The 13752-nt window shown below is 39.8% G+C and overlaps 1 protein-coding gene across 1 annotated transcript in view; it reads right to left on the minus strand.

The window, feature by feature from the left end:
- Positions 1-13752, minus strand: part of MEIS2 (Meis homeobox 2) — a 177923-nt gene that overhangs the window by 112830 nt on the left and 51341 nt on the right. Inside the window, exon 7 of the mRNA XM_035889783.1 lies at positions 3776-3921. Within this exon, the coding sequence (XP_035745676.1) occupies positions 3776-3921 (146 nt within the window). The remainder of the gene's footprint in view (positions 1-3775; positions 3922-13752) is intronic.

The raw sequence follows: 13752 nt of genomic DNA on the forward strand, positions 1-13752 counted from the left end.
CAAGTCCATGGAGTGGTATAATTACTTCCTTTATAACTTTGCTCTCTTCTGATTATGTACATACATTTTAAAGGTCCTCCATCCTTCAAAAGGGCACAGGAGGAGGGGGGCCAGCTCTGTATAGCTGCTGGTAAGAAATCCTAATCTCAACACTGGTGTAAACTAGAGGTGTCTATACATTTGAGCACTTCCTGTTTTCACTTTGCGATCAAATATGTTCTTTGCAGGGCAAATAGGGGAGCACTTGAGGGAGGAAAGCAGAGATGTCTGAGAGGCTAATTGAGTGTACTAAGGACTCCTTGGCATAGAGGAAAAGGAGTCTTCCAAAGCTATGAATAAACTCTCGGCTTGGGTCAGATTTCTTGCTGTTTCTTTTCTTTAACCACCTTTGAACTCAAATAAAAACAGCCTTAATGTCAGGTTTACCTTTCTGATGTCGTAAGCTTTATGTACTATTGAAAAGCTTATACTACTAGACTAGGATTTCCTCTACTTTCTTAAACACTGGATATTATCCAGAAAAAGCATACACATTTCCAACCAATTCATCCTCAGATCTTTCATCTTCCGGTACGGTTGTAATTCCAAATGTAAGACAGAGCTCAGTAAGTGAACAAGAACATGACAGAAGCTCCTACTCCTTGCATTTGATTTCCAACAATAAAAACACGCATGTGTATCCTATTTCAAATATAATTAATGTTACTGCAAAATGGAAGCCACGATAGGGGTTAGAAATTGTTTTGAAAGACACAGCCTGTCAGATACATTCATTCTACATCAGAGTTCAAGTGCCTGTCTCTCCAAAAAAGCCACTTAGGCAATTCAATTTTTAAAATCAGCTACCTTAGGAGTTTGCAAACTGATTGAATAAAGGGGAAAAATAGCATTTCATTTAAAATCGTAAGTAAATACAATTAGTCAGAACCGAGTTACTCTCTTTCAATTTGAGAGTCTAAAGGAATTTCAGGTTTAATCCACGCCAGAAGAGATGGACTGCCACTGCCTCTCCTTCCAGGGAAACCAGAGGTTAATGATTTTTGTCATATTGAGACTAACAGCTAACAATTGCTACAGTTGGCCTTTAGTATTTTATTTGTCCTTTTGAGGTATTCAGAATAGGTGACAATGGCTTGCAGTTGAGAACATATGTAGAGAGACCCCTGTGGCTTATGGAAAAGTTGCTCCATGCTGGTTGGGTGTTTGAAAAAAAAAATACAACCAGAGCTCTTTTATGTTCCTCTCCTTAATGAATGCATGAATGTCAAAATGTACCAATGGCCCATTCAGGGGGCAAAGCCTAAGCAGCTCCTTCTTTAAGAACACATCCTGAGATGTAAAATACATTTGCTTAACAAATTAAAATAATGAGATAATTCAATTAGTTTCTTTAAAAAAAAAAAGAGAAAGAAAAAAGGGTACATCAGGGGATTATTGTAATACAAGAACAGGTCATACAACACAAAGGAGGAACAAACCAATTTGAAATAAGGTTAGAGTAGTAATGAAGGAATGTCCATTGAATCATGGAACGCCATTGTAAAGATATTTACTTGAAACAATAAAATTGTACATCACGGATTCTCCCGTTCTGGCTCAGCCAGCGTTGCACTTTGAATGGACAAGCTAATTTGAGAAAAAGTGCGAGATCTTTAAAAGAAAGGAGTTCTCTTCCTTCCCTGCATGTGTTTATGGCAAGAATCTTTCTGAATTTACATTGCACTGGTCAGGGGTCTCCATTATCAGTTTGCAGGTCTGAGAATTACAGCACAGTAAATCTTTCAACACCTGCAAACTCATTAAAGCTTGGATGGTAAAAGGTTTGGGGCTTTTTTGTGTTCATTTAATTTGATTTTTGCGAGGCCATCCTTACCAGTGATGGCAAATTTCCTCATTCATGCAGGATGGAGAGGGTCAGGAGAGAGAGGATGGAAACAAGGAAAAGGGATTTCAAAAAGCCAGGAGGACTTTCCTCAAGAGAAGCAAGAGGCAGTTGACTGTTTAATAAGCTTGTGTCAAATGTTTTCAAGGAGCACGTGAGAAAGGAAGGCAGGGAGAAAAGAACAAGATATCACAAATTTCGTAAGAGGAGTTAACACAGAGTCGTGTACAAAACAAACTGGTTTATCTGTGGCCCTGCTTTTTGCTGTCTGCCTGTACTACTCCTCTAAAGATACCCTACAGCTAAATGAAAAACCCTCTACTCACACTCACTCGACTTCCAAATTAAAAACATTTTACAGGTTAGTAAATCTCCAGCTGAGGTGATGTAGCAAAGAACAGCTGTGAAGTAATTTTGATAATGATGAGAATAATAAGCACATGGCAAGGTTCAGGGCTTTGCTGTTGCAGCTTCAGTGCTCTTGAATAGATAAAAGTGATTAAATACTCCTGATTATCCCTGACCAATATGTAATGGATTTACAGCCCTTTCAATTAGTCAGTATTTGCTTAGGACTCATTATTTTGTCTTTGGTTAAGTAATCAGCCCAGAGACTCATGTTCTGTCTAATTCCTCTGAGCCAAGTGGGTACAGGGCACCTGACCTTTGAAATGGCCATAGCTGGGAGGCAGGAATAACCACTACTCCAGCAGAGACACTGGCTATTCCAGCTAATCCTGACCCCACAGGCCAGATCAATGCACCTTAGTTTGCTACTAATGTCCTTACATCAAAATGATGGTTTAGAATTGTGGATCTATCGCTCCCCCCTTTAGCTGTGCTGCTAGCAGAGCAGTTCAATAGTCCCTATCATAAATAAATCGGGTACCTTGTCCTGAAATCATTACACTGTAACCAACATCAGCTGCCGTGGAAATTTATAAAACTTTGGTAGAAGAGGAGGTAGTTAATAACAGTTAGCATTTTAAGCCTTACCAAGTGAGAAACAATTTTACAGTGAGAGGAAGAGGAAAATCAATTGATAATTTTACCAGTTTCCATTATTTCCCACATGAAGCAAACTACAAAGAGGGTTACTAAGTTTTCTATAGAGCTGTGTTTTGATGCCTAAGTGAAGCTGTAATAGTCAACAGAACACCAACACATAAAACCAATTGCAAGCAGGAGGATAAAGATAACCTGTAGAAAGCACTGCTTTTTCACATGTTTAATCTCTCTCCCCCAAATGTGAATATGGCTAGCTTTTAACAGAATGGACTTGAAGAGAAGGTAAAAAGGTGCTTATTCTCTCTGTTACACAACTGAAGAATTAGGGAACCTGGAAGCCTTCTGTATTTCTCACAAAAAGTAACAATGACAAGTTTGCAAGCTGCTGCTTTGACTTAGCTCTAACATCCACAGTGCATGTCAGTACATACAGACCGGGGCTCTCTCTTCCACCACATACATATGAAGTTTGGGTAAACAGAGGCCAGCAGTAAAGAATCCAGAAGGCAGAGCTTTATATACACTAAAGCTAGAAACCCCCTTTTTTGTCCTTAGGAACATTTTGAATAGTTCAAAGCCAAAAATGGTTACTTTATACAAAGGTGTCGTTCCATGCTAGGGCTTTGTACTCTCTCTGTCTGTCTATAGGCATGTATGTGTGCATATATATATAAAAATATAGAGAGATAGATTTCCTTCAGATTTGTCATGATTCCAAGAGCCAAGAAAAAAAAAAATCTAGAAGAAAAGAAAAAAAAAAACCCAACAACTATTGAACCCTAATAGTGGTTCAGAAATTATGGGGACAATTGATTTCTAATAACGATGAATAAACCTCATTAGGCACATGAATAGAAATCTATTTTGGTTTTGGGCACCACTTACTGTGAGATGCTGGAAAAGCCACGCTCTCATGATATTTGTTGCTACTTTGGGGAAAATGCCTCTTTTCTTCTGACGCTTTTTGTCCTTGTCTGGGTCATCGTCATCCCCTGTACCAGGTGAGGCTACACTGTTGTCTAAACCATCTCCTACAACAAAGAGAAAAACAGGAAGGAGGAGACATTTAATGAACAAAATATAGAAGCCAAAAAGTATCATTAATTACCAAGACGCTACCACGGTTTTATTTGGATTTGCTAGATCAGGCACATACAGTTTCTCATTATATATAAGTGCTGATACAAATATGTAAAAATTAGAAACCATGTCTCTCCAAATACTAATTTTGCGTTTCACACATGCATATATCATTAATTCAATTATAATTGTGTGCTTGACATAGTGCAATAGCTCTTTGTCAATTACAGGACTCAATGTGGGAAAACCTGCCACAAGAAAACCCATTCGCTGCAAATGCATCCCTACAACCGCTCTGAATATGTACTATAAGTAATCAAGTTAAATGTTCTGTAGTCTATATATTTGAGGCCCTCTGCAGAGGTGGCAGTAACCATGTCACCGTTCAGTGCACATAACACACTGTCAGATGAGCCCCTCCCCATAACCATCACCTCCCAACACACATACATACGCACGCACAAACATGTACACCTAGTATGACCCTGCATACAGCATTTGCATGACGTGAAAACTTCTACATCTCTGCATCAGTGATTATTATCATTAAAAAAAAAAGATGCACATCAAGGTAGAGCTCTCACTTAATCAGAACTTTCCATCAACATCTTTCTCTTCTGTGCTTTTCCCTGGCATTAATTGTGCATTAGCAAAAATCATTTACTTTTAACAGTCATAGTTATTTTTTCTTGCCCTCCAGCAAAAATGCCTTGAAAGCCTGCCTGGAGGGCATCTAAATTATGTATCTGAAAAACTCTTCTGGCAAGGCATTGCAGGACCCCTACTTTCTTAAAATTCATACGAGCACGTCTTCCTGTTTTTGGGAAGGCATCAATCAAGAGCAGCAATATATGCCATATTCCTACATTAATATTTGAACTAATAACTTTAAAAAAAGGAAAGAAACAAGATCCGACTTGTGGCATAATCAAATGCAAAATAAATGAAGAATACTGGGACAGCACTGAGACTTTATAGATTGCTGTGTTTTCCTTACACATCATTAGCCCGGAGCCACACGAAAGAGGAAAACAGAGAAGTGGAGAGTTTATGCTCCCTGCTGGTGTTTAAGAAGCCGAGGTCCTGGAAGGACATCTGGGAATTGTGCTGAGACGGTGGTTTTTGTAATTTAAGAATAGACATTCATTAGCAGTAAATGCCATAAATCCCATGCTAAGTAAAAACCTTGTCCAAGAAAGCCTAAAACAATAAACTCTGTGCTCAATGTAGCCTGAGCTAGACGCTCCATAGCTTCCTGAGGAATGCTATAGATTCACGAGCTAATTCCTATAGCCTTGTCTAGCTCTGTAGTGCTACTAAACGAAATACGTTGCTGCTACATACAGTCCATTTGCTTCAAAACTTGCATTTCAGCTCCATCTTCCCTCCCGTGCCAGATCACCCTTCTTCTGCTGCCTCCCCTCTGAAAAACCAACCCTTTTGGACCGGAGAGACAGAGAAAGCCACAGCAAAGAGCTGGCAGATTAATTTTATTGACATTTCCATTTTCACTGCAATGTGATACCCTCCATCACATGGAAGAGATGACCCTCACTATTTACAGACTGACAGGCCACTTCATTACAACCACCCTGCCCCAAGGCAGAGCAGCTCCTTTCCATCTGCCCAAACACCAGAGCAAGACCCTGAAGTCACTGCTCTCTCTCATGCTCTTTTCTTTTTTTTTTTTTTTGGTATTGTTTGTTGCTGTTAACGATAGAGAAAGGAGAGTCGAATCACAGCAAACTAATCGAAGAGATTATGGAAGCCCTAAACGCTGTAACCAACTGTTCACTTTTGCAAGATGTTGGTTATTTAGAAAGCACTCCTTCCCGTGGCTCTCTCCCCCCCCCCATATATTCCACCCTACCCCTCTCTCTCTCACACGCACGCACGCACGCGCACACACACACACACACACACACGCTTTCCACTATGCCAAGGAACTGCTGCAAGGCAAATTCTCACAAACACTAATGGCTTCTGACTGCTCCTTGGCAACCCCAGCATTTTAACCTGGGTGGATATGCTCTCCAAAATACAGACACTGGAGCTATCTCATCAGCTGTTCATGTGACACAGATGGAGAGTGGCTATTAGGAGCCAGGCAATGGGCCTTGGGGATCTGAGGTGCTGTACTGTAGCCTCAGGCAATTTTGAAAAGCAGTACCCGGAGATGGGGGGAAAAAAATCCCTACTGAAAGTGCAAGTTTGAAGTCAGTCAGTCTGTTTGTCTATCTGTTGTGCGGATAAAGATATCTTTGTCTCTTTATGTAAAAGCTATATGTGTATGCACAGGGTGCGTGGAGCTGTAAAAGTTCTGCTCTGCACCATCCTTTCGCACTCTAGAAGCACCAGCTCACTTTCTATATGGACAAATTCATGCTTCTCTGCCTCGATATACTCTCCTGTTTGTGAGCATCCTCAGCAGGAGTCGCCTACACGCTAATCAGTGTTTAGACCTTTTGGAGAAGTTGTTAGTATCCTGGGTTTAAAAAGCTAATAGCAGCCCAGGAGATGAAAGTTCAGCTAAAGCTCCCACTCCCTTCCCACCTCAATCAGTGGTTGAAACAGTAAGAGTCGGTGCTTCCCTAATCTGTTCCATAACCTCATGAACCAAACCCCAAGTATCGTACCTCCAAATGATCTCAGGCAATGAATATAGCAAGATTTATTGCTCCTGGTGAACTACAGGCCCAATCCTGTTAAGCTGTATTGTCCTATCTTTAATGGCACTACAACTGCTCACACTAGTGGATAAGGTTTCTAGTGGCAAGAAATCACAGAAGTAGCCCATAACTGACTTTTCCAAGATGGAATGATTTACTTCTTGGATATGGGGGGGCCTGATCCTAGTTTGCTGTATCCAAATAAACATGAGTTACTTTAAATGAAGAAAAATAAATTATCAGAAATGAAATAAGATAAATGGACATGAAAGTCACTCTGTTGAAGACTGGTTTGAGTCTACTTTTAACTGCTGCACGAAGGACTCCAAAACTAAATCATTTAAACCATCATTACAAGTGGTTCTGTTTATGCCAACTGTTCATACCCTGATTTGGATGGTAATTTGTAAGAAGGGTAAAGTCAAGTTTTAACTTGGATGGAAATTGCAATTATATAGGCATAGTTATCGCAATTTTCTAGTGGGGAAATTAAGTCTAGATTTTGGCCCACTGACTCTCTCTGTCACACAACGGCAAAAAAAAGGAAGGGTGACTTTCTCCTGCTTTACGCACTATTCACTCATTTACTCTTGGTGCGAGTGACTGCAAAACCCTATCACTGTTCTAGGGAAGTGGAGAATTCTTAAGTGGCACTCTCTTTGTGGAGATGTCAATGACTACTCAGGATGCAAGCCAGTAGAGAATTAGGCATATTACCCAGCTTGTTTAAGATTATATCAATGCTATATAATAGTCTCAATGACCCCTATAAAAGTTGGAGAGAGTTTACAAGAAACTTTGCAAAGTGACCAACATGGAGTTCCTTAGAGACTTTCTCTTCTAGGGGAAGGGTTTATAGAGGAGGCTGAAGATGCACGTCTTCTTTACACGGCGGGAAGTTAGGCCTCCACACTAGCTTTGTGTGCAGACACTCTTAGTACTTGCTGAGGGTTTCTTCCCACAAGATAAATTACTTTGCATTGAAAGCAAAGGAGACTACCCCTTATTTAAAAAATACTGAATAAGTAGTTAGAGCAGGGTTTCCATTGCACCATAATTTCAAACTTAACTTGCTGCAAAGTGATTTCCTTGGACAGACTAGCTTGCTGACCCCAATGTTCTTACAGCTAAGGACTCTTAGGGAAACAGAGTCCAGCCCTACAGAAAGCCAGTCCAACCTTATTGTATCTATGAATTCCTCTTTGACAGTCCTCTACACTATCAGCATTATCTCAGCCTTAGTCCTTGTTTGTGTTCCTCACAGAGTAAAGACCCAGCAAGAGATGAAGTGAGTGCTGCTTAGAAGCTGCTCATCTGGTCTTTTCACCGTTTGTGAACAGAATGAATAACAGATTCCCAATCTATGCAAAATGATAACTGCAAGGGATAACCCAGCCAGGCCAAAGCACAGAAGCCTGGTAACAGCCCATATCCAAACTCTAGTAGTAGTTTCTATTACCACCATAAGAAGCAGAGCAGTAAAAAAAGTGATTTCTGGAAAAATACATTTCAGTGTTTGAGTTTCTTCACCATCAGAGGTGCCTTACAGCTTTATCGTTTGTCATGCTAAAGGAAAAGAGAGAAGAGCAGGGGTATCCAAGGTGGGGGGAAGACAAGACACTTCACCAGTTTTCTAAAAATAGCGCAAGCAGTATGAAAACCAAGTTAAAAGATTATGGAAAGGAAAGCTGCAGTACACTATGCTGATCTTAAGTAAACTACTCTACAATCTTTCCATCCAGTATTTTGATGGAGTAGAATTTGTAGATATAAATGCAAAACAAAGAGGAGAATCTGCATGCAGCTTATATTCACAATTTGCAATTATTTGTTTGTACTTATAATGTGTCCATCTGGACATGTAAGTATTGGACACCATTATTAATAAGAATGTTCAATTTACTAATATGATCCATATCACCATCAGAGAAAAATCTTAAAAATCTGGTTAATTACCACTGCCAAAAAAATGGAAAGAAAAGTGTTTGAAGATGTTTTGAAGACAAGACAGTCTGTGCTGTAGTGAGGACTAATAGAGAGGAAAGGTCAGCTCCAGAACCAAAGACCCTTCAGGAGAGCTCCTTATCTTCATTCCACCCTGTTAAAATCATCAGATGTTTAGCCTTGCAGCTTCAGCAGATCACAGCCCTCTGAATGAAGTGCTTTCTGGCTGTGGGGTTTTTTTTCTCCTCCTCTTAATGATCACTGTTCACGGAGGTTGACTTAGGCTCCTCACACCACAGAAGCAATACTTATCTACTGCATCTTACTGCCTGGGGAAACCAAGTTAGGATGGGTGGCAAACCTAGGACTTTGAAAACCACAAAGAGTTCAAGTGGGCATCCCAGGTTAGAGCTGTGCCATCGTCAGCAGTGCTCTGCCAGTACATGGGCTGGTTTTGCTGAATTACTTGACTGCAGGAGGAAAGGCGCCATCAGAAGCTGTTTAGGCCTGACACAGGCATGTTCAGCCACCACTTGTCCCACCCTGGAGTGGGATGCCCTCAAGTGAGCTGCTGTAGTCAGCCCCTCTGTATTCCCTCCCCTTTTGTGCCTCCGAGACAACAGACACACGTCTCATGGTGCTACATCATATGTTTCAGCGAGCATCTTGGAGAGAAAGAAAGGTTGGCCACTGATGTAGCAGAAGGAACAGGAAGACTTCAGACATACAGCACTACCGTCTCTCTCACTACAGAAGATGTTATGCTTTTGCCCTTCTAGCAGCAGGGAGGTGACTAAGAGCTGGCCTTCTCTGCGCTGTTCTTTTGGAAGATCTTTTTACTTTCCAGAATATAACCCAGCAATTCTTCTGGGCTGATACTGGGCAGATGACATGTACAAATTTCACACAGTCTGGGCATTAACAACCACTGTAAATTTAAATAGGAAGAAAAGGAAGAGAACTGAAGCCCCTGTCAGACCTTACCTACAAAGCTACACTACCACTACTCGGTCTAATCACATTTTAGCACAGTTTGTCAGTCAGGAGCAAGTCCCTGTTGCCATCTGGCAATACGTGCTAAGGCTTGAAGAGTTGCACAGTATCGGATATCTAAAGTGTATTTATGCAAGAGACAGAATAAAAAATGCTCATTTTCTATTTCTGGATAGGCACCTTTCTATAATCACTAATTAATCTTATTTTCAAAAAGGCATGTACAAGTATTTCATATTTACTTGAAGGTAGGAATGACATTCCAGCTATGTTATTGCTATAGCCATGCATGCTATAAAACTCATGATTCAAACCTTTCAAAATGATTTGCAGAACTACAGTGTTTCACATTTCCCCTTTTATTATTTTCCTGCCCAAAAATAAGAAAAAAGACTGTCTTTTTTGTGCCCTGAATTGTCTGTGTTTAAAGCTCATGTTTATTTGTGAAGTGAATCAAGAATTCTTAGAGATTCTAGTCAAAAGCCAACAACATATTTTTCTAGATTTTTAAAGACAAAACTCATAAACACCAGTATAAATTTTAAACTCTTCTATGCAACCAGTAGGTTTGCGGCTCGTTCGTTATAATCAAACATTTTTTCACATCAGGTGAAAAAAAGTTTTCCAATGCAGACGAGGGGAACAGAAAAGCAACCTGCTAATTACTGATCTCCCTTACGTTCCCGCTGTGCTAAACTGTCCGGACATGTCGAAGTGAAATTTTTCTGCGATTTTCAAGTGACTAGTTCATGGCCCACTGCCGTGGTGTGCAGGAGCAGGGATGAAATGCTTTAGTTTACATGCAACATTTACTAACTGTGTGGGTTTTCCGACATTAAAGAGGGGACAGTGACCCATGCCACCTTTTTCACACTCAAAAGAGCACTGAAAAAACAGTCTTCATAGGCTTACCTCAGGCTTCCCTGGCCCTTAACACCCTCCCCCCAGGGTAGGAGCAGAAAGAGAAAAAAGAAGGGATTTTATGCTCCTTTCTCTTCAACTTTTCAGGCGGTATAAGCAGCATTTAGCAAATTCAGCCTCCAAATGGCTCCAAATGCTCTGAGCTGCAGGGGCTCATCCTTTGTTAGCCTCCCTCTATTTACACAGGATTTACGCAGGCTCTCCACTGAAGAGACCACATGTTTCTGACAGAAAGCACTTCCATTCACACTGCATCAGGCAACAGGATTGTAACCACCGCAGCTTCACGCTGACCTGAGATTAGGGATTTCAGCAACACTGAGATGGTAACAATCTGCTAACTAACGAAAATTATCCATGGAGAACTCCACTGCTTACTCTGGTTAAAACTACCGTGGCCAGATAGATTAGGTTACTTAAAAGGACAATTAAGAACTAGCTACTGTCAAGAATATGCGTGTCCATCTACAAATAACATACACACACAGAGAAAAATATCAGCAGGGGGAAAAAAAAAAAAAAGAAAAAATCAGACTGCAGCTTGGATTAAAACAATTTCACCCACTGGCTGAAGACATAAAGTGTAAAAACAGACAGATGGACACATATGTAAATGTGGCTGCATTTGTTTCTCTGGAGCTGGCAAGTTAGTAATAACAGTATAGTTTAATAATTTATTTTCCATGGTATTTTCACACTGGTTAACTGGGCAGCAGCAACATCCATGCGGAACTTCAGGCGCAGAATAACTCCTTCTATCTAGTGGCTGCTGGGGCAAACAAACTGAACCAAGTGACCTCTCGGCTCTACCTACAAGGACTCAGTCCTGGAACCCAATATCAGTCTGGGGATTCTTAACATTCATTATTATTTTTTTTTTTTAAACTCTGTTTGGCCAATCAGGATTTCCGCACTGAGATTTTTTTTTTCCAGATTTAGTATTTGTGTCAGGGTTTTTCAAAATGAATTACACACACACACACATACACACACACAAGCACAACAAATGCTGCTGGTTGGAGCTTGTGGGTCTTTTGCTCAGTAGCCTTTCACAGGGCAACAGAAAATCAGATGGGAACACAGGGCCGGAAAGGCCCACACTGATCCAGTTTTTGATGAGTTTTATTTTGTTGTCTTAATTCGGCAATCTCTTTTGCTTCTGTAGCAAAGCACAAAACAGTTTACTCCTGTAATAGTAACTCAAACATGCATCCGATCAGCACGTAAAAAGTGCACAGTATATTCCAAAGTTCTCCATAGTATATCATAATAAAGCTCTTCCGGGCACTCAATGATTCAATTTTAGTGATCTCTCAAATGCCCTTATCCACAGTTAACACTCAGATTTTATTAAGGAAGAAAGCAGGGACAAATGTCCACTTAAGTCCCAGCTCTCAAATTCAACTCTGCTTGCGCTGCAGTACCTAAAGCTAAAGCTTCTTTAATGTTCTATTCACCTCCCCTGTGTGGCATTTCTGCTAACACAGAGTTCACAATCTTTCAGCCCCAAACACAGAAGGCTGCTATCTTCAAGTCATCCAAGGAATGTGCCAGATACTATCATCTCCCCTGCAATACAAAGAACCAGAAAGAGGCAGAGACCAAAAGGAGACCGTACTGATCAGGTTACTGAAGTCCAGAAAGTCTTTCCCAGAATGCTAAATGTTAATCTTTGAACCAGCAAATGTTATAATTAAGATCCTTGTAGTTGGAGGAAATGCTAGCTCGAGAAGTCAAAGGTACAGCCATTTGAAGTTGTACTTTTTTGCAGGTTTATCCTAATCTCGCACCCCTCATGCTGGCACAACCGCCATCAAGCACTTTGTTCCATTCAAGCAAAATTATCATTAATGTCAGTGGCAGTTTTGCCTGAGTAAGGAGTGTAAGACCAGATCCTTGTCTCGTTCACATAGAATTGCAAGCACTGCACAATTCTAGAGGAGATATACTCATTAAAACTTGTGGTTTATGCTGATTTATGATGCCCTTCTGTTTAACAGTGAAACTCTCTTTGTACCTCACCGGGAAAGTGTTCAATGCACTTGTTTCTACAGGGTTTTAACTTCAATTCCCCCCCTTCCCACCTCAGCACAAGTTGGGAAGTTTACTCCCAGGTTTTGGCACCTAGGCTGAAGGAAAGCATTATTAAATTAGGTTTAAGTATTTTGTCTGCTTCGGTAATTACTTTGCAGTGTGAATGTAAATAGCTGTTATTCTGTTTAAATTTTTCATCCTACTAAACGCTGTCAGACAAAATGTCCTTGTGCTGCAGTCTAAATGGAGTTCTTTTTAAATTGCTTTTAAATATATTTTTAGAGATATATTTTTAGCATTCTTGTAGTAATTCTGTTAAGAATACCAGCTGCAGACTTTGGCTACAGCTGAGACAACAATAACAAGTCATTAAAGAAATCAGGAGACAAAAAACTTCTTTTTTTTTGCCTAAAGAACATCTTTAAGAGACCATTTTCTTTTTTTAGTTCTCTATCCCTGTTGGAATAAGTGGGATAGTGTTTTAAGTTTCCTTAATCAACTGTACCAAAGTTAGTATACAATAAAAAGCTATATTTTATTTTAAAAACCATTTCTTATTTGCTATCTTGTTATTTTTGTCATTAGAATAACCTAAAATGTGGGCAAAATAGCCAAGTTCAATTAAAATTCTACCTACAGTTGAAGTCAAGTAAGTTCAATAGTATCTCATCAATATTTAACATTTTGCAGTTGTTATATATAGCAGAATATGAAGATCTTAAAGTAAATGATGGTTAACATCCTATACTGTTGTTCTTCATTAGATCATTAATGTAGTTTCTTTAAGAATAAAAATGGCTTTTTTTTTTTTTTTAAAGGAAAGCAGCCATCAGAGCATCTCAGTTTTCCTTACAGCTGTTACAAACTTACAAACTGTGAGATATTTTAATGTCTTGCAGTTCCCTTTAGACAACATGCTGTCGGACACAACTGCTTGCTCAGGAGACATCCCTTAAAATGATGCCCCCTAACACAGCAAGAGCTCACGTACTGTCCACATTAGAAACCTCTCTTTTCAGGTTTATTTAGCTATTTTAAAAGCACCAGATGAAATATTGCATACACGTGCAAATTCATAGGATTTTTTCACCATTTCCAAAAAAAAAGTTACAACTAGAAATGTAACACACATTTATTCCTGAGAGATACTAAGTTAAAAGCTTCAGTTATTAAAAAGGACATTTGTTAGGCCACAAGTCCAAAATGCACATTAGTCTATTT

Source organism: Egretta garzetta, unplaced genomic scaffold (genome assembly GCF_000687185.1).
Source record: "Egretta garzetta isolate BGI_Z169 unplaced genomic scaffold, ASM68718v1 scaffold2, whole genome shotgun sequence".
Taxonomy (NCBI): domain Eukaryota; kingdom Metazoa; phylum Chordata; class Aves; order Pelecaniformes; family Ardeidae; genus Egretta; species Egretta garzetta.